The following is a 20,443-nucleotide window of genomic DNA, read 5'->3' on the forward strand; positions in this document are numbered from 1 at the left end:
CAGCGGCACGGTCACTATGGGCAGTAGGCTCTGGGTACAGTGGGCAGTGGGCACACAGAGGGGAGAGGGAGAGAGGGAGAGAGAGAGAGAGAGCAGTTGAGGTTAGGTTTGTTGCCAATGTTGGTGAGTGATGCTAATGAGGATTGCTAGTAACGAGAGGACTAATAAGGTTAAACAGCATGACCAGTTAAGGCTGGAGAGACAGCATGTCACCAATAACACCAACAGAGAACAAACATCATTGCAGAGCTGCCGGCCAGTGCCAGCTCGACCTGCACGCTGTAGTCCGTGAACCCACAACAAAACACACAGCGGTAGTTGTGATAATAATAAACATGATAAAGTCAATGTGTGTTTATATTTTGCGTTCACATACTACAACAATGCAGCGACAGCCAGCAGTCCACCTCATTGTCAGTGGGAATGTTTTTTGTTCGTTTTAATAATTGCTCACATATTTTTGATACTATTACATTTAAAGATGCAATTAGTGTGCAACTGTGCATCCAACAGAAAAATATCCGCATGGTATGCTATTCCTTAACTGTCTGTCTGTCTGTCTGTCTGTCTGTCTGTCTGTCTGTCTGTCTGTCTGTCTGTCTGTCTGTCTGTCTGTCTGTCTGTCTGTCTGTCTGTCTGTCTGTCTGTCTGTCTGTCTGTCTGTCTGTCTGTCTGTCTGTCTGTCTGTCTGTCTGTCTGTCTGTCTGTCTGTCTGTCTGTCTGTCCATTAATTTGTCTGACTGTCTATTTGTCCATTCATGTCTGTCTGACTGTCTATTTGTCTGACTATTTGTCTGACTGTCTATTCATGTCTGTCTGTCTGTTTCCCCATGCCAGACGGGAGCACTCCAAGGTGCCCTATATCGTCAGACAGTGTCTGGAGGAGATTGAGCGGAGGGGGATGGAGGAGGTGGGCATCTACCGAGTCTCAGGGGTGGCTACAGACATCCAGGTCCTGAAAGCTGCCTTCGACACCAGTGAGTACCAAGGCCTTACTTCCCCCTGGCTCCCCCTCTTAATAAAGCCCTAGAAGTGGGAAAAGGCTACAGTATAGCATATGGCATACTCTCTGTGGACATTCTGTAGCTTGGTGGAACCAGCCTTGATACGTGAAGTGAAATACAGTAATGAATGCCGCAATCAGGCCAGTTCCATCAGGCTAGCCTCTCTGTGCACTCCCTTGCAAATTCAAGTCTATTGGACTGACTACTGTAGAATCAATGTGCCTTACCCTGCTCTGTCCCTTAGGTCAACTTCTGATTATGGTGCTCCATTGTTGGGAATCATGGGTACATTTTCCATATGTCAAGTTTGGGTGCTTAACCCAGTTTATTTTCTTGTGTAGGCTTACTAATTCCTATGTTTGGGTGTGCAGGTGTTAGCATTTTGTGTATTTGTGTGCGTGTGTAGGGATGTTTGTGTGTGTGCACTCCTGTGTGGTGATTTCTCTGATTATGACATGTACAGCTTAGTTTGGGGGTTATGTTGCATCCTCAGCCAATGTATTACTGCCAATGATCTGAGGTGCAGTGTGTTTTTGTGAATGGCAGAAATAACAGAGGCTGGCTGCCTCCCCATCCGCTGTTGCCATGGCTACACTTTCTACCTGTCTTTCTGAGCATTGCCATCTTTCCCACAGACAACAAAGACGTGTCTGTGATGATGAGTGAGATGGATGTGAACGCCATTGCCGGGACTCTGAAGCTGTACTTCAGAGAGCTGCCAGAACCCCTCTTCACTGACGACCTGTACCCCAACTTCGCAGGAGGCATTGGTCAGTCACAGACCTTTGACAGGGCCAACAGCCACTTATACAGTACCAGTCACAACCTACTCATTCCAGGGTTTTTCTTTATTTTTACTATTTTCTACGTTGTAGAATAATCTAAACTGTGAAATAACACATGGAATCATGCAGTAACCAAAAAAGTGTTAAGTTCTTCAAAGTAGCCACCCTTTTTGCCTTGATGACAGCTTTGCACACTCTTGGCATTCTCTCAACCAGCTTCATGAGGAATGCTTTTCCAACAGTCTTGAAGGAGTTCCCACCTATGCTGAGCCCTTGTTGGCTGCTTTTCCTTCACTCTGCGGTGATTGTGGAGGCCAGATAATCTGATGCGGCACTCCATCACTCTCCTTGTTCAAATAGCCTAGAGGTGTGTTTTGGGTAATTTCCCAATTAAGCGCAAACCAGATGGGATGGTGTATCGCTACAGAATGCTGTGGTAGCCATGCTGGTTAAGTGTGCCTTGAATTCCAAATAAATCACTGACAGTGTCACCAGAAAAGCACCCCCACACCATCACACCTCCTCTTCCATGCTTCACGTGCTAACCACACATGTGGAGATTAGAGGTCGACCGATTAATCGGCGATTATGGCCGATTACATTACAAGCCACGGAGAGACTGCGTGGCAGGTTGACCACCTGTTACGCGAGTGCAGCATCAAAAGGACCTTGAGGCTGCAAGGAGCCAAGGTAACTTGCTAGCTAGCATTAAACTTATATTATAAAAAACAATCAATCTCTACATCACTAGTTATCTACACATGGTTGATGATATTACTCAGTTAACTAGCTTGTTCTGCATTGCATATAATCAATGCGGTGGCTGTTAATTTATTATCGAATCACAGCCTACTTCAACTTCGCCAAACGTGTGATGATTTAACAAAAGCGCACTCGCGAAAAAAGCACAATCGTTGCAACAATGTACCTAACCATAAACATCAATGCCTTTCTTAAAATCAATACAGAAGTATATTTTTTTTAACCTGCATATGTAGTTAAAAGAAATTAATGTTAGCAGGCAATATTAACTAGGAAATTGTGTCACCTCTCTTGCGTTCAGTGCAAGCAGAGTCAGGGTATATGCAACAGTTTAGGCCGCCTGGCTCGTTGCGAACTATTGAAAGGCCATTTATTCCTAACAAAGACCGTAATTAATTTGCCACAATTTTACATAATTATGACATAACAGTGAAGGTTGTGCAATGTAACAGCAATATTTAGACTTAGTATTGCCACCCGTTTGATAAAATACCTAACGGTTCCATATTTCACTGAAAGAATAAACATTTTGTTTTCGAAATGATCATTTCCGGATTTCACCATATTTATGACCAAAGGCTTGTATTTCTGTGTGTTTATTATATTATAATTAAGTATATGATTTGATATTTGATAGAGCAGTCTGACTGAGCGGTGGTAGGCAGCAGCAGGCTCGTAAGCGTTCATTCAAACAGCAGCTCTTAGCAATGCTTGATTCCCAGCACTGTTTATGACTTCAAGCCTATCAACCTCCGAGATTAGGCTGGCAATACTAAAGTGCCTATAAGAACATCCAATAGTCAACGGTATATGAAATACAAATGGTATAGAGAGAAATAGTCCTATAATAACTACAACCTAAAACTTCTTAACTGGGAATATTGAAGACTCATGTTATAAGGAACCACCAGCTTTCATATGTTCTCATGTTCTGAGCTGACTCATCAGACCAAAGGACAGATTTCCACCAGTCTAATGTCCATTGCTTGTGTTTCTTGGCCCAAGCAAGTCTCTTCTTCTTATTGGTGTCCTTTAGCAGTGGTTTCTTTGCAGCAATTCGACCATGAAGGCCTGATTCACGCAGTCTCCTCTGAACAGTTGATGTTCTGTTACTGAACTCAGATGTCTGTTACTTGAACTCTGTGAAGTATTTTTTTGGGGCTGCAATCTGAGGTACAGTTAACTTTAATGATCTTATCATCTGCAGCAGAGGTAACTCTGGGTCTTCCTTTACTATGGTGGTCCTCATGAGAGCCAGTTTCATTATAGCAACTGCACTTAAACATTTTTTCGAAGTTCTTGACATTTTCTGAATTGACTGATCTTCATGTCTTAAAGTAATGATGGACTGTCATTTCTCTTTGCTTATTTGAGCTGTTCTTGCCATAATATGGACAAAGTCTTTTACCAAATAGGCATATCTTATGTATACCGCCCCTACCTTGTCACAACACAACTGATTTGCTCAAACCCATTAAGAAGGAAAGATATTCCACAAATTAATTGAAATATATTCCAGGTGACTACCTCATGAAGCTGGTTGAGAGAATGCCAAGAGTGTGCAAAGCTGTCAAGGCAAAGGGTGGCTACTTTGAAGAATCTCAAATATAACATTTGTTTAACTTTTTTTGCTTACTACATGATTCAATATGAGTTATTTCATAGTTGTGATGTCTTAACTATTATACAATGTAGAATGTAGAAAATAGTACAAATAAAGAAATCCTTGAATGAGTAGGTGTGTCCAAACTTTTGACTGGTACTGTACCTACAGTGAGGGATTTTTTTTTGATTCCCTGCTGATTTTGTACGTTTGCCCACTGACAAAGAAATGATCAGTCTATAATTTTAATGGTAGGTTTATTTGAACAGTGAGAGACAGAATAACAACAAAAAAATCCAGAAAAACGCATGTCAAAAATGTTATAAATTGATTTGCATTTTAATGAGGGAACTAAGTATTTGACCCTTCTGCAAAACATGATTTAGTACTTGGTGGCAAAACCTTTGTTGGCAATCAGAGGTTAGACGTTTCTTGTAGTTGGCCACCAGCTTTGCACACATCTCAGGAGGGATTTTGTCCCACTCCTCTTTGCAGATCTTCTCCAAGTCATTAAGGTTTCGAGGCTGACGTTTGGCAACTCAAATCTTCAGCTCCCTCCACAGATTTTCTATGGGATTAAGGTCTGGAGACTGGTTAGGCCACTCCAGGACCTTAATGTGCTTCTGCTTGAGCAACAAATAAACCTACCATTAAAATTATAGACGGATCATTTCTTTGTCAGTGGGCAAACATACAAAATCAGCAGGGGATCAAATACTTTTTTCCCTCACTGTATAATATTATCATGGTATAATTTAGCACTCAGTTTAATGTGTGAATGTCTGTCTCTCTGTCTGCAGCCCTGTCTGACAGCGTTGCCAAAGAGAGCTGCATGCTGAATCTACTGCTGTCACTGCCAGAACCCAACCTGGTCACATTCCTCTTCCTTCTGGATCACTTGAAGAGGTACACACAGACAGACACACAGTCATAGAGCTACCACAGTCATAGAGCTACCACAGTCATAGAGCTACCACAGTCATAGAGCTACCACAGACATAGAGCTACCACAGTCATAGAGCTACCACAGTCATAGAGCTACCACAGACATAGAGCTACCACAGTCATAGAGCTACCACAGTCATAGAGCTACCACAGTCATAGAGCTACCACAGACATAGAGCTACCACAGTCATAGAGCTACCACAGACATAGAGCTACCACAGTCATAGAGCTACCACAGTCATAGAGCTACCACAGTCATAGAGCTACCACAGTCATAGAGCTACCACAGTCATAGAGCTACCACAGACATAGAGCTACCACAGTCAAAGCGCTACCATAGACAAAGCGCTACCACAGTCATAGCGCTACCACAGACATAGAGCTACCACAGACATAGAGCTACCACAGACATAGAGCTACCACAGTCATAGAGCTACCACAGTCATAGAGCTACCATAGACTTAGAGCTACCACAGACTTAGAGCTACCACAGACTTAGAGCTACCACAGACTTAGAGCTACCACAGACATAGAGCTACCACAGACATAGAGCTACCACAGACATAGTGCTACCACAGACATAGCGCTACCACAGACATAGAGATACCACAGTCATAGCGCTACCAGAGACATAGAGCTATGTACAGACAAACAGAGGCATTTAGAGACAAGCAGATCCCAAACTCTTTCTTTGAATAAGTAATACAGTGATTATTAGGTCCTTTCACTTGGTGTATTACCATGAGCCACCATTCACCCTCTGTCTCTCCCTGCTCCCCAGGGTGGCTGACAAGGAGAGCATCAACAAGATGTCCCTCCACAACCTGGCCACGGTGTTTGGCCCCACCCTGCTGCGGCCTGCAGAGAAGGACAGCAAGATCCCCACCAACCCCACGCAGCCTATCAGCATGGGAGACAGCTGGTCCCTGGAGGTCATGTCACAGGTAGGTGATATAGTCTCTGTCCCTCACCCCATCCCTCTTCTTTGATATTGAGGTCCCTCTAACTGTCCGTCTGTCCCTCCAGGTCCAGGTGTTGCTGTACTTCCTCCAGCTGGAGACCATCCCCACGCCGGACAGTAAGCGTCAGAGCATCCTCTTCTCCACCGAAGTGTAGTGTTCCACAGATTCCCATCATGATGACAATGGGAGAGAGAGGCTGTGATAGAGACGTCGACTCAAACTGAGTCTACAGTACAGTATGTCCATTTGGGAAGGCTACTGAGAGTAAGAATGGCCTTTGCTGGACTGCAGCAGGAGATGTATTCTGCACTGATTCTGGACATAGCTTGCAGAGGGCGCCACCATCCCTCTGAGAACAAGAGGGTGGACACCAATCCTCTGTTGTACCACACATATCTGATGATGATAACGCATTAATACATCACACCCAATAGTCAGTGTGACTCTTTGTGCCTCTCGGATGCATCATATCCTCCTCTTCTCGCTCTGTCTCTTCACTCTCACGTCGAAGCTCCACAGCTTGTGTACGGTGTACGGAATGAATGCCACTATTGAACATGCCTGCTGCAACCATAAATGAAACACTTCAATTTGAGTCTGATCAGCATGTAGGGGAAAAGAGTGTCCAAGGTTTTTCTTTTTTTTGTTGCTATCGGCTCCTGCTTTGTAGGCAGAAAAACAGGCAGGGCCTGCACGGTGTTTTTTTTTGCCTTTTCAAATGTTGAGTTATTTCTTAATCCACTGCTGAAGAGATTCCAACCGTATGTTTTACACATGATACATTAGGACCACAATGCTACGAGAGTTATGTTGAAAAGGAACATCTGGGTTCTCTGAAGACTTTTAAAGAGGAACATCCAGAGCTGCCAGGATCACCAGTCTATTTGTGTGTCCCAGGAATCCACCACTCACAACAACAACAAAGTGTTGACAAGGTAAACAAACCTTGGACAAAGGCAGAGACTGGGAGACTGCAACAAAGGCATTTGAAATAGGAACAGTTGACAGAAACAGATTATCTATCAGTTATAATAAGACTGCCTACAGTTTGGACCATAAAGCAATTCCCTCTATTTGTGTTCTTTGTGTTTCAAGTAGTCCTCAGCTTAAATACCCAGGAAGCAATATATTTTCTAACGTAGGAGTTTGTCTGCGTTCATATTCTTAGTCCGGGGATGTCCTCATGGTAACATAGGAGATCTTGCCAAAATGATCTGTTGTTTGGGATAAAATGTAACTATTGTATTTACAGATACAGTACAGTATGTACATAATGCTGTAATTGTTTTATTTGTTATGATTATAATTTATGAAGAAAAAATGGGGGGGGCAGAAATCAATGTTTTTTTTTCTATGTGTTTGTTTTGATTTGATGAAGGTGGTATAGGTTACAGACTTGAGTCCTTGAGGTCTGAGGTGATGGGAGATCATATGCTGCCTATGTAACCAGGATGTAGCCTTGTTGTGGGAATAACTGCAGTTTTGTCCAGCCTAATGTTAGCCATGTATCCATCATTAAGGTAACACTCCATCTTTGAATGCCAATGTCACAACCCCTCTTCATCTGTTCGACTGTTCCAGTCCCTAACCACCCACCCTGAAATCTTGATGTGTTACTCAAGTAGGATACAAAACAGTACATTTAGTTGTATACAGAACAACAATACCATGTTTCCTCTCTACAGCTGTGTCGTTGGAGACAGTTATTCTCATGATAATTCACCTGTTTCAAACAAGTTGCGCTAAATTGTGGATGCTTAGCCAAAGTGGACCATTCTGTTGATGTTATGAAGGAATACTTGTTTATCCTCTTTTCAATGAAAGTGACCCATCTGTTTCTCACCCATATTTATGAGGGTGGCTGGACAGCTGTCATTAACTGTCCTCCACACCCTTCCTTAAGCTCTTCTCCCTCCCGGTCTGCCTGATAGTAACCCACCAAAGGGCCAAAAGAAAATACTCTTAGAATATTTTGTTCAGAAGGAAAAAAGAGAAGATTTATATTAGAATGGTTTTAATTTCAGTGCCTGCAGGCATGTAGTCATGTTTGATTAATGCAGGCATGTTTGATTAAAGTCATTTTCTTGTGTGTGTTGTCATAAACATATTGCTATATTGGACAGCAGGATGTTAGTGACCAACAAGTGTTTTGGTTTTGATAAACCAAGCTTAAAATATGATATGATATTTCATTCTGGCTGGATAATTGTTAACAAGTAATGTGTTTACTAACTCAGTCTGTACTGCTGTCTGCACTACTGAGATTTCATGAAGAACTCCGACATTTTGAAGTTAGCAGAGACATTCCCGACAGTTTTGACTGTACAGTATCAGTAGCTAGTGTAAAATCTGGCATCTGAGTGTGTGGTTGTACATGCAACATTCATGCGCACACATGCGTGAGTGAGTGAATGAAATAATGGGACGATTTGCTGTAAAAAAAATTTAAAAAGTAGAATTAAGACATAACGTTTCAAATCCGGACTTATCCATATGCTAACATATAAACTAAATCAGCTCCAGTTAATAGCCATAGTCATCATTTTAGTAACACATTTTGTCCTAATATATCCTCACACGTCCCATACACACAACTGTACATTGGAGGAAGCCATTGGTTATGAGAGAGAAAGGCAGTGCATTCACCATTCATTTAGATCTCTTTGATTTATATCATTAGTGCTCAATGTGACCCGCTCTGCTCCATTGTGCCTCTGCGTCACAGCTTTTATTCAGAACGTATGCCGCTGATTTCAATGTGTCAGTGGAATTGCTGTAAGGAGACTTACTGGGGTGCTGAAAACAGACCTGTCCTTAAGGCACCTATTTTGAGACCAAAACATGAACGTAGAGTTTGGTATCGCACTTCATGGTACTATTAGCCTGTGTGGGAGATCTTGTCGGAATATTATGATACCAAGCTAAGCCCAATTCATGTTTGCAATCATACGAGACAGACACACAAATGCTTAGTCAATAACCCTCACTCTGCCTTAGCTCTGTCAACATTAGCAAAATAACTCGTTTTCAGCTTTTCTATTCCAGTTCTGTGTAAAATGAAGTCTACTGTATTTACGGAGATGAATAACCTCATCTGAAGGAAAAATATATTAGTAGTAGCAAAGTGGTATCTATACTTGTAGAAGGAGGACACTTTCAAAATTCACTGTCATGTTATACGACTCATATATAGATAATATCTCTCAAGGCTCTATGCTATGCTGTGTATCGTTCATTTGCAAGATGTACTCTGTTTTTTCAAATAACTGCCAAACAGTTTGTAACCATCTGCTGTCCTAACTGTAACTACTGTATGTATCAACACGTCACTAATCCAAAACATGATCTAATTTGGAGGGGCTTGCACTTTCAGTTCATTTTGTTTTTACTCCAGACTGCCCACTGTGATGCTTTAGGACATTTTCTGTGGTTTGGAGAGAAAAAAATTGCAAGGAAAGATGAAGGTTATTTGAGTTTATATAGGTTAGTCATCTCTCTAACCTTGTCTTATGGTTGTACAATATTTATTGTATGTATCATACTAGAGGCATTGGGTTCTTAGGTTTATTTATTGTGATGTTCATCAATACATTTAGGATTAATCATGTTCATAAAACAGTTGAGTAATTAGGCTTCAACTGAACGAGAACTTGGTTATTGATTGTCAGTGTGATTCCTCATAGGGCTAGTCACTTACCCTGCCTCTTTCACAACAAAGTCATATATGGCAACATAAGATTATTCTAAATATGTGTACTATGTTTTAAAGTCAAAAAATATGGAATATATTACTCTATGTACGACTTTAGCATTTCAGTGTATGCATACTGTATGATGAATGAATATTCATTCTTTCAGTCCTTGTAAGTTGACATGAGCCTGGCAATTATTATAATTCACTCCCTTATTAATCGTATTTTAAATGACCTGAAACCATGTTTTGACATCTTGGGAATATGTGTATTTTATTCCACATTTTCTAGTTAACTGTGTGAAGCTAAAATGATGGTACTTGCTGGTCATCCACAAAAAAAAATACATTTTTCTGTTTTTCAATTTAGATTTATTTCCTTTTGGTCAACATACATGTTATGTCATGAGTCTGTAAAAAGGGATACTGTAGTCTGAGGAAAATACATGTTTGGAAGGCATTTGCAGCCTCTGTACACAAAATGTTAAATAAAATCGGTATCTATGTAAAAAAAAAATATAGCAATGCCTTATATCTTCAATTGAGCATACCTGGACCCTACTAGATTTTACAGATCGCATACATATCACCACATCACAGATTCACTACATGCCATTATTATCACGTTTTTTCCTCGACATGTGCATCAGAGAACACCTAGGACCCTCGTCGTAATGGCCCCCACCATATAATTTGCTACATTCCAAAAAGGACGTGGAGAGGGATCTGTCAGCGACGTCCTACAATTCCAACCATTAATCGGGAATGCTCATGTTGTGTGTCCTGTCAATGGAGAATATCAAGGGGCAGGGACGCTGAGGATGGAGTGCATGAAATGACCAATAACTGCATATTGTAACCGATGGTATCCGAGTCATTCGATTATCTCTACCAAAGAATTCCAGGTAAAATGTGTTAGATGTTTTTCAAATTGTGATTGCTTGTGTGTAACTAGCTAGCTGCATGTATTGTAGGTGGCTAGCTAGCTAGCTAACGAGTTAACGTAGCTAGCTAACCTTACAGTAACTTCATCGAGCCAGCAGTGTCTGATAATTACCATTTATAGAAACAATTACATATCTACCTAGCAAACTAAATAGTATGCTAGACAACAAAATACAATAACATTACTGTTGTCTTTTAATTTCGTTAGCTAGTTACTTTCCTCCCCACCTAACAAAGATGAGAAGGGTTAGGGTAAAGAAAGATCCACTCATTTTGACCAAATTGAGACACAATTTATATTGCAGCCATACTATCACATTGCATAAAGTCAGAATAGGGTTGACATCATAGTAGTGTGTTCTGCCAGCCATGGTAGTGTGTCCACTATCAGTAAACTGTCAAACTATTTATCATTCATGTGATGTTTCACACTATGTGAAGGAGATGCGTCTCTTGGGTAGTCATGCTCATTTAGCTGCAACCACCACATATATATTGGGACTGTTGTGATCATTACATGTCACACTAAGCCTTATTAGTTCGCTACTTCTAGTAATAAATAGTAACTGGCATGAAGGATCATTTGACATGGTGCAGTAAAAATCACAGTCTGGCAAGCAATTAACATTAGTTTATTGAGCAGACAACTGGTATTGACTTTTGCTGCCTGCAGCACATTCCCGGGCCACCCAATGTCCCCAAAAATCCCCAACATTCCTCCAAACCTGCGTGAGGTCCCTGGACATGGGGGAAGGGTTTCAGCTTGTGTTATTAAAGCTATGGGGGAAAAGGAGAAGAGAGGAGGGCCAGTGTTATAGGGTCGTCGTTTTTAGGAGCAAGATGAGGAATTTGAGGCAGTAGAGAGACTATCCAGTCAGTGTGGTTTTATTCTTGTGGAGCAGCAAATGTAGCCTAGGCCTGTTCTCTATCTATGTAACCGTAGCATGGACAGTAAATCAGCGCCACTGCTAAATGCATAAAGGGGAAACACTGGAATCATGTTTTTCTTGCCTTGTGGATGATCTGGCTTTTCGTGACAATATTCTTTTTATTCCTCTTCTGTGATGCTCAACACAGTGTTCTGCCCATTAAACCTTGATATGAGATCTGTCAGGAGCCATCTGGTGCTGTAAATAATGATGCAGCTGCTCTCTTAAAACAGACAGCAGTGTTTTGAAAACCTGGCACCTCTGCATCCTACCCCTGCCATAGTGAACAAGGTTAATTTGTGGTATTCAGCAGGGTTAAGGCCTACAAGCAGTTGTTACCGTCCTGTGTAAAATACTGAGAGTCACACTCAAGCAATGCTCAATCTGTTAGTCAGCAATCATTCATCTGCTCTCTTTTCTTCCGGCTCCACATATCAACCCCCCCCCCCATCCAACCTCTGTCTCTCTTTGCTTGCTAGGGTTGTTTCCTGGTGGTTGTGTCAAACGTTTGTCTGGTCTCCACCCTCAGCAGCACCAATCTATATAGGCCTTGTACAAACCATACGATGCATTCATAGTCCCCCCTCACTTCCTCCAGTATCTATCTGGTCTGATTTAGTATTGGCTTTAATTAGGTCAATAGGAAATTACAGTCAGCCAGACTCAGTGGGGATCCAAACACACCAGCCTAAGCTCAGACTTTTACCAGGTCAGTTGTTCACTCAAGGTCAGGCTCGGTCATTAGACACTGGCTCACCCTTGGGCTGTCCACTGTGATCATATTATTTTCAAATTGGTTTTAATCTTAGGCAACTGATTCAAGTTGTAGGCTAAGAGTGCATTGAGAAAGCTTTAAAAGAATAGGTTATATTTCAGACCAACAGTTGCATTTGATGTTGCAGTTAACAGGTAAAGCTTTTTAACACATGGACTTGAAACAACAGAAACACATCTGGTATCTGACTGCCCTTTCCTGAGTTGGCTATACGTGTTCTGTTGTCTGTGTGTGTGTTACTCCCTCATTTCAAATGAAGAAAGTATGTCCTACACACAACACTGATTTATGCTAGTGCATACTGAGTGGTGTTACCCTGTCGTCCCATTCCTTCTACTCTTCAACTCCAGAATTCCAGCTATGGTATAATTTTCTAGTCTTATTGTCCGATCCATCTTCAGCGCAAACATTTCTACCCCGACGGTCTGGTACTAATATAATTTTGCTCACCATGCCCAGCCCAGGATGTTTATTTACTGTAGCTTAGGCTATGTATTTCCTTTTTTGGTAAAACAATTAGACAAGGCTAAATTCTTCTGGTACTGATACTTTATCATAACACTTAACACTCTACAGAAGGAGCCTGAAAGATGAGGTTTTCACAACTGCCACCAATTCTGAGTCTGGCTGCATCCTCAGTAAGTCTTTGTAAAAAACGATCTGACTCCGGGTGGTGTTGATATCCTGCCTCTTGTTGTTTGAACATGATGCACGACAAGGATACTCCCTTTTACTGGATTCCCCAACTCAGCCAGTGAACCATGTGGCAGATGTCTGTTAGGTTGGGTGTGTCTCTAGACATGTAGTTGCTTTGTCCACAGTTCAAACGGATCTAGTTCAAAGATAAGGGAAGGGGGCTGTGGAGAGGAAATGTTATGGTTACTATGGTTATACCTGTCTTTGTAAAAAATGTTCAAAGCTATCTTGGGTGCTATTGCAGGGTAGTGGTTATAATAGTCCAGCTTTATCTGTGGTATGAATAGACTGATCTGGGAATGGGGACTTACAGACTGTTCGTCAGTCAGGCAATATGTGCTTGATTCTAGGTGATGACTAGTAGCCTGATCAATTTGAATAATCAGTCTTATCTTGAAGAAAAAGAGGGTTGCCATCTCAGACATAAGCCAACTGAAGTGAGTGTTTTTTCTCATTGTCTGGGCACCGTTATAGGCCTGGACACACAGGCTCCTCATGCCTCGTAAGGCCCAGTCGACCTGCCCAGACCACTGTTACTGCTGCAGCTACAGTACAACCTCCCTCGTGATGTTGTGATAAGAGGCAGCTACAGTTGAAGTCGGAAGTTTACATACACTTAGGTTGGAGTCATTAAAACTCGTTTTTCACAAATTTCTTGTTAACAAACTATAGTTTTGGCAAGTCGGTTAGGACATCTACTTTGTGCATGACACAAGTCATTTTTCCAACAATTGTTTACAGACAGATTATGTAACTTATAATTCACTATATCACAATTCCAGTGGATCAGAAGTTTACAAACACTAAGTTGACTGTGCCTTTAAACAGCTTGGGAAATTCCAGAAAATGATGTCATGGCTTTAGAAGCTTTTCATAGGCTAATTGATATCATTTGAGTCAATTGGAGGTTTACCTGTGGAACTCAGTGCCTCTTTGCTTGACATCATGGGAAAATCAGGGAAGACCTCAGAAAAACAATTGTAGACCTCCACAAGTCTGGTTCATCCTTTGGAGCAATTTCGCCTGAAGGTGCCACGTTCATCTGTACAAACAATAGTACGCAAGTATAAACACCATGGAACCACGCAGCCGTAATACTGCTCAGGAAGGAGACGCGTTCTGTCTCCTAGAGATGAATGTACTTTTGTGCGAAAAGTGCAAATCAATCCCAGAACAACAGCAAAGGACCTTGTGAAGATGCTGGAGGAAACCAGTACAAAAGTATCTATATCCACAGTAAAACGAGTCCTATAACGACATAACCTGAAAGGCCGCTCAGCAAGGAAGAAGCCACTGCTCCAAAACTGCCATTAAAAAAGCTAGACTACCGTTTGCAACTGCACATGGGGACAAAGATTGTACCTTTTGGAGAAATGTCCTCTGGTCTGATGAAAAAAATATATAACTGTTTGGCCATAATGACCATCATTATGTTTGGAGGAAAAAGGGGGAGGCTTGCATCCCAAAGGACACCATCCCAACCGTGAAGCATGGGGGTGACAGCAGCATGTTATGGGGGTGCTTTGCTGCAGGAGGGACTGGTGCACTTCACAAAATAGATGGCATCATGAGGCGGACAATTGGCCATGCTACCAAATACTAATTGAGTGTATGTAAACTTTTGACCCACTGGGAATGTGATGAAATAAATAAAAGCTGAAATAGATAATTAAATCTATTATTCTGGCATTTCACATTCTTAAAATAAAGTGGTGATCCTAACTGATCAAAGACGGGTCATTTTCTTGGATATTTTTTTTCCACAGAAATGGTGAAAAAGTGAGTTTAAATGTATTTGGCTAAGGTGTATGTAATCTTCCGACTTCAACTTTAGCTACAGGCCTGAGACCTCCAGTCACACGCCTCGTGTGCTTTCAGATTTGAATCCAATGACCGCTCCCTCGTGTGATCTGTGTGAGTCAGTGTCTGAGAAGGATGTAGTGCTGGCTGGCGTTTGAACATAAATAGCATCGACCACAGCACAGAAGAACTGTGAAGTCATTTGTCCGTACTCCAGACTAGACAGCAACTCCTTAGCTACTAGCTAGCCCATAGATGACAGACCATGTTCTCCCAAGAAAACTACTGCCACAGGCATCAGGTAACTAAATGGATTTTTCAAAAGGCAATCTAGGCTAATTGGTTATTCTGGAAATTGATTTCAAATGAATGATTTACAAACTTGTTTTAGACTGTTGGGCTGCCTACTATAATTATTTTAGTTCTAGGCTGCATTTTATGTGAGTTTAATATTTACCTTAGTTGTAAGAGGTTGTTCACTGATGTTAATTATGGCATAATAATGAAATATTTTTTCCTGACTGAGAAACTAGAAACCCTCTGTGATGTATGCGTTACCACCTCATCCTGTTATTTGAACTCCTGTATTCTTGTGTGTTTTTGTTCCACACAGATTGCATTGTAAATGTCTGAGAAACCTAGAGCCCAGTATGAGGAAGACGACCAGGCCAGTGGCCGGCCTATTCAAAGCCACGGCAGCAGGCACTAAGGCCCAGACTGGGGAGAGAGTCAAGCCTGAGGGTGCCACCATGGGCACAGCCGGCAAGAATACGGCCAAGACCTCCGCTACCGTACCACTCTCTAAGGTACAAATGCAGAAGGCACATACAAATAACCGTGTGAGCACTTTTGCTACATACTAAGAACAACCATGAAGCTGATTATCTTTATAGGTCCAATAGGTGGTGTGTTAACTATCATCTTTCTCTTTGGCCAGGCGAAGAGCAGCGATGACTTGTCATCAGCAACAACAGTAGGCGGTGGAGCCTCTGCTGGGATCAGCATTGTTGCTAAGTTCAAGAAGACTAGCTCTGCCCACTCTTCAACCTCTTCCACTACAGGTACTAGCAACCCAGAGGGCAAGACAAAGATTAGCTCAGGTACATCAACCATAGAGCTACTAACAGACTATACTCTGGTTTGTGATTAGCTCAGGTACATCAACCATAGAGTTACTAACAGACTATACTCTGGTTTGTGATTAGCTCAGGTACATCAACCATAGAGCTACTAACAGACTATACTCTGGTTTGTGATTAGCTCTAACTTCTTTACCTTCAGTAACGTGTTGTATTGTACTCCTCAGGCAAGCCTGGGACCTCCTCTGTGGTGAAGGAGCCCGGTTCATCCCGGGACAGCCTGCGAGAACGCTCCAGAACTGGCACCGCCAGCAGGAAGCTCTCCGGACCCTCGGACGCCTTGGCACCGCCCAAGAGAGTCCGCAGCCGGGCCATGACTGAGTCCGAGTCCCGTATGAGCAAGTCCAGGTCGGATGGGCAGCTCAGCAATAAGACGCTCCTGGAGAGCAGGGTGAAGGATCTGCTGGGCCTGGCCAAGAGCAAAGATGTGGAGATCCTCCACCTGCGCACCGAGCTGCGGGCCATCCGTGTTCAGCTAGGCCTGCCTGAGGAGGATGGGGGGAGCAGAGAGAGGGGCGAGGGAGAGGAGACTGCTGAGGCTGAGCCCCTACAGGAACAGAAGAAAGAAGCCCCTACTCCGCTCATCTATACAGACGTTGAGTCCACCCTGCTCTTGCTGCAGGACCAGAACCAGGGGATCCGCGTGGAACTGAACATGCTAAAGAGTGAGAACCGCATGCTGAAGGACCGCCTCAATGCCATGGGTTTCTCCCTGGAGCAGAGGCTGGACTGCTCCCTCAAATCCCCGCGAGGCTCCTGCCTCAGCCCAGAGCTTCCCCCAGCCAGCGGTGGCAGAGATGGAGGGTTCCGACGGGCCCCTTTTCAACATGGGGTCTCCCCACACGGCTCTGCCTGCGGCTCCAATGAAGACCTTCTGGACCCCCGGCGAGCCATCTCCCCTGAGGCGGCCGACAGCGAGTGCAGCGAAGCCTACCAGCCAATCACCTCCAGCGATGATGCCCTGGACGCCCCCTCTGGTTCTGCCTCTGCCTGCTGCTCCTCCTCTGAGTCAGAGGGCGGGCCACCGAGTCACTGCGAGCGCTCCCGTAGCGGCAGCAGTGGCAACACCAGCGAGGTGTCGGTGGCCTGTCTAACGGAGCGCATTCACCAGATGGAGGAGAACCAGCACTGCACCTCTGAGGAGCTCCAGGCCACACTACAGGAGCTGGCCGACCTGCAGCAGATCACCCAGGAACTAAGCACAGAGAACGAGAGGCTGGGCGAGGAGCGGGTCATTCTGTTAGACTCCTTGTGCCAGCAAGGTAACCGGCTGGAGTTGTACGGCCAGCAGATGGACTACTTCCGGGGCCTGCTGGACGAGCACTGCGTGGCCTATGCCCCGGTCGACGAGGAGGACACTAAGAGCAGCCGCTACCTGGAGCTGGAACGCCGCTACGTGGACCTGACTAATGGGACCCACTTCGAGAGGGAGCAGCTGCTGGGGGTGCAGCAGCACCTGAGCGGGGCACTGAAAATGGCGGAGCAGGACAACGCAGAAGCCCAGGGCCTGATATCAGCGCTAAAGGAGAGGGTGCACATGGCTGAGCGGCAGGCTGAGATGGAGCGCAGGGATAGGGCAGCGGCGGCCACAGAGCTGGAGGTCCTGAGGGAGGCTGCCGTGGGGGAGCAGGTGGAGTTGGCTCGATGCAGGGCCCAGCTGGAGCAGGAGAGACAGAGGGTGGCTGACCTCTACTCCATCCACAATGCCGGGGACAAGATGGACATCCGCCACCAGCTGGAAAGCGAGAGGAGGGACAAGGAGAGGGCAGAGGCGGAGTCTGCTCAGCTGCATGAGGAGCTTGACCACACCCGCGACGAGGCCGCCAGGCTGGAGGACGGTATCAGCAAGGTCACACATTCTCATTTGTAACATACTTTCATTTCAGATTCTCCATCAGTCTTGTGTTAGTATTTTACCCAATTTCTATGTTGGTATGTATGTGCGTGCAGTAACAGTCAAAAGTTTGGACACGCCTACTCATTCAAGAGTTTTTCTTTATTTTTAATATTTTCTACATTGTAGAATAATAGTGAAGACATCAACTATGAAATAAGGAATCATGTAGTAACTAAAAAAGTGTTAAACAAATCAATATATATTTTAGATTCTTCAAAGTAGCCACCCTTTTTGCCTTGATGACAGATTTGCACACTCTTGGCGTTCTCTCAACCAGCTTCATGAGGAATGCTTTTTTCCAACAGTCTTGAAGGAGTTCCCACGTATGCTGAGCACTTGTTGGCTGATTTTCCTTCACCCTGCTGTCCAACTCATCCCAAACCATCTCAATTGGGTTGAGGTCGGGTGATTGTGGAGGCCAGGACATTTGATGCAGCACTCCATCACTTTCCTTGGTCAAATAGCCCTTATACAGCCTGGAGGTGTGTTTTGGGTCATTGTCCTGTTGAAAAACAAATGATAGTCTCACTAAGCGTAAACCAGATGGGCTGGCGTATTGCTGCAGAATGCTGTGGTAGCCATGCTGGTTAAGTGTACCTTGAATTCCAAGTAAATCACAGACAGTGTCACCAGCAAAGCACCATCACACCACCACCTCCATGCTTCACGCCTGGGAACCACACATGCAAGAGATCATCCGTTCACCTACTCTGCGTCTAACAAAGACACGGCGGTTGGAACCAAAAATCTCACATTTGGGCTCATCAGACCAAAGGCCAGATTTCCACTTGCTCTTATTTCTTGGCCCAAGCAAGTCTTTTCTTCTTATTGGTGTCCTTTAGTAGTGGTTTCTTTGCAGCAATCTGACCATGAAGGCATGATTCACGCAGTCTCTGAACAGTTGATGTTGAGATGTCTGTTACTTGAACTCTGTGAAGTATTTATTTGGACTGTAATCTGAGATACAGTTAACTCTAATGAACTTATCCTCTGCAGCAGAGGTAACTCTGGGTCTTCCTTTCCTGTGGCGCAGTCCTCATGAGAGCCAGTTTCATCAGCGCGTGATGGTTTTTGTAACGGCACTTTAAGAAACATTCAAAGTTCTTGAAATCTTCTGAATTGACTTACCTTCATGTCTTAAAGTAATGATGGACTGTCATTTCTCTTTGCTTATTTGAGCTGTTCTTGCCATAATATGGACTTGGTCTTCTACCAAATAGGGCTATTTTCTGTATACCACCCCTACCTTGTCACAACACAACTGATTGGCTCAAATCCATTAAGAAGGAAAGAAATTCCACAAATGAACTTTTAGCAAGGCACACCTTTTAATTGAAATGCATTCCAGGTGACTACCTCATGAAGCTGGTTGAGAGAATGCAAAGTGTGCAAAGCTGTCATCAAGGCAAAGGGTGGCTACTTTGAAGAAAAAAATATAAAATAAATGTTGAATAGTTTAGCACTTTTTGGGGGTTACTACATGATTCCATATAGGTTATTTCACAGTTTTGATGTCTTCACTATTTTTCTACAATGTAGAAAATAGTCAAAATAAAGAAAAACCCTTGAATGAGTAGGTGTGTCCAAACTTTTGACTGGTGCTGTAATGACACGTGTGCTCATGCATACACCTATGTATCCCATTCTCCCGTCAGCTGGAGGAGAACTTCCGTGCGTTTCGTGATGAGGTGCAGAAGCAGCTAGCAGAGCAGAAGCGGGCCCTGGCCCATCAGTGTTCTGAGCTGGAGGAGAGGGACACTGAGGTCTCAGACATTAAGGAGACCATCTTTGAGCTGGAGGACGAGGTGGAGCAACACAGAGCCGTAAAACTCCACGACAACCTTGTGATCACAGACCTGGAGAGTGAGTGGTGGATGGACACTAGATTGCATCCCAAATTGCACCCTATCCTATAGGGCGTTCACTCACTGCTGTACAATGTAGAGAAAAACGGGGTAATTCAAGAGGGTGCTACGAAATTAAATGTCAAAATGTATTTTTTCCCCCCATGTCGTTAGATTGTTCTCTACAATATTATAACCTTAATATACTAGTACCTGACAGTGTTGCTGTGACTGTTGTTAGTTCGGACAGGCGCTCTTGGTCTTGTGTCCTTATGTGGTGATGTGAGGTAGTACTATTTGGAGGTGTTTTCGCTGGTTGGACCAATCAAAATCAACTTGATGCCTGTTGTCGTTTTCACCTCCAGATCCTTGGCTTTCATTGCCTATAACCGCAATCAATCTATGTGAGAGGGGCTGTTTCTATGGGGATTTTAATGGGAAAGACTACAGAAAAACACAAAAACAGGAACAGATTGTCTTCACAGAGGGCGGATATTGAAATTCAGTCTTGGTTTTGTAAATAAATATATATTTAGTCCATATTTAGTTTTGTATTCAGCGGATTCCATGTTTTCACTTAAACTCAAGCTTGTCAGTTGACATTTTGAAGTTATCGCCGTTCTGCCGTGGAGCAGCGCCCACTTTATGATCATGCCTGTGAAAACT

At 43.5% G+C, this 20,443-nt stretch overlaps 2 protein-coding genes across 5 annotated transcripts in view; both read left to right on the forward strand.

Annotated features, from left to right (window-relative positions):
- The window catches only part of LOC112220366 (breakpoint cluster region protein-like), a 186,996-nt gene extending 176,712 nt beyond the window's left edge, over positions 1-10,284 (forward strand). Inside the window, exons 19-23 of the mRNA XM_042302391.1 lie at positions 838-977; positions 1,640-1,774; positions 4,955-5,060; positions 5,881-6,043; positions 6,126-10,284. Of these exons, the coding sequence (XP_042158325.1) occupies positions 838-977; positions 1,640-1,774; positions 4,955-5,060; positions 5,881-6,043; positions 6,126-6,215 (634 nt within the window). The 3' untranslated portion in view covers positions 6,216-10,284. The remainder of the gene's footprint in view (positions 1-837; positions 978-1,639; positions 1,775-4,954; positions 5,061-5,880; positions 6,044-6,125) is intronic.
- A 29-nt stretch (positions 10,285-10,313) lies between these two features.
- LOC112220343 (cytospin-A-like) overlaps positions 10,314-20,443 on the forward strand; it is a 41,703-nt gene continuing 31,573 nt past the window's right edge. For 2 of the 4 annotated variants that reach the window (XM_024382168.2, XM_024382169.2), the window contains exons 1-5: positions 10,314-10,657; positions 15,511-15,703; positions 15,835-15,997; positions 16,204-17,885; positions 19,589-19,796. In XM_024382168.2, coding sequence (XP_024237936.1) covers positions 15,548-15,703; positions 15,835-15,997; positions 16,204-17,885; positions 19,589-19,796 — 2,209 coding nt within the window. In that variant the 5' untranslated portion in view covers positions 10,314-10,657; positions 15,511-15,547. Of the gene's footprint in view, positions 10,658-15,057; positions 15,199-15,510; positions 15,704-15,834; positions 15,998-16,203; positions 17,886-19,588; positions 19,797-20,443 lie in introns of those variants that run through there. The other 2 variants (XM_024382170.2, XM_042302392.1) reach the window with 2 other exon arrangements.

The sequence above is a fragment of the Oncorhynchus tshawytscha genome, linkage group LG20, assembly GCF_018296145.1.
Source record: "Oncorhynchus tshawytscha isolate Ot180627B linkage group LG20, Otsh_v2.0, whole genome shotgun sequence".
NCBI classification, from domain to species: Eukaryota; Metazoa; Chordata; class Actinopteri; order Salmoniformes; family Salmonidae; genus Oncorhynchus; species Oncorhynchus tshawytscha.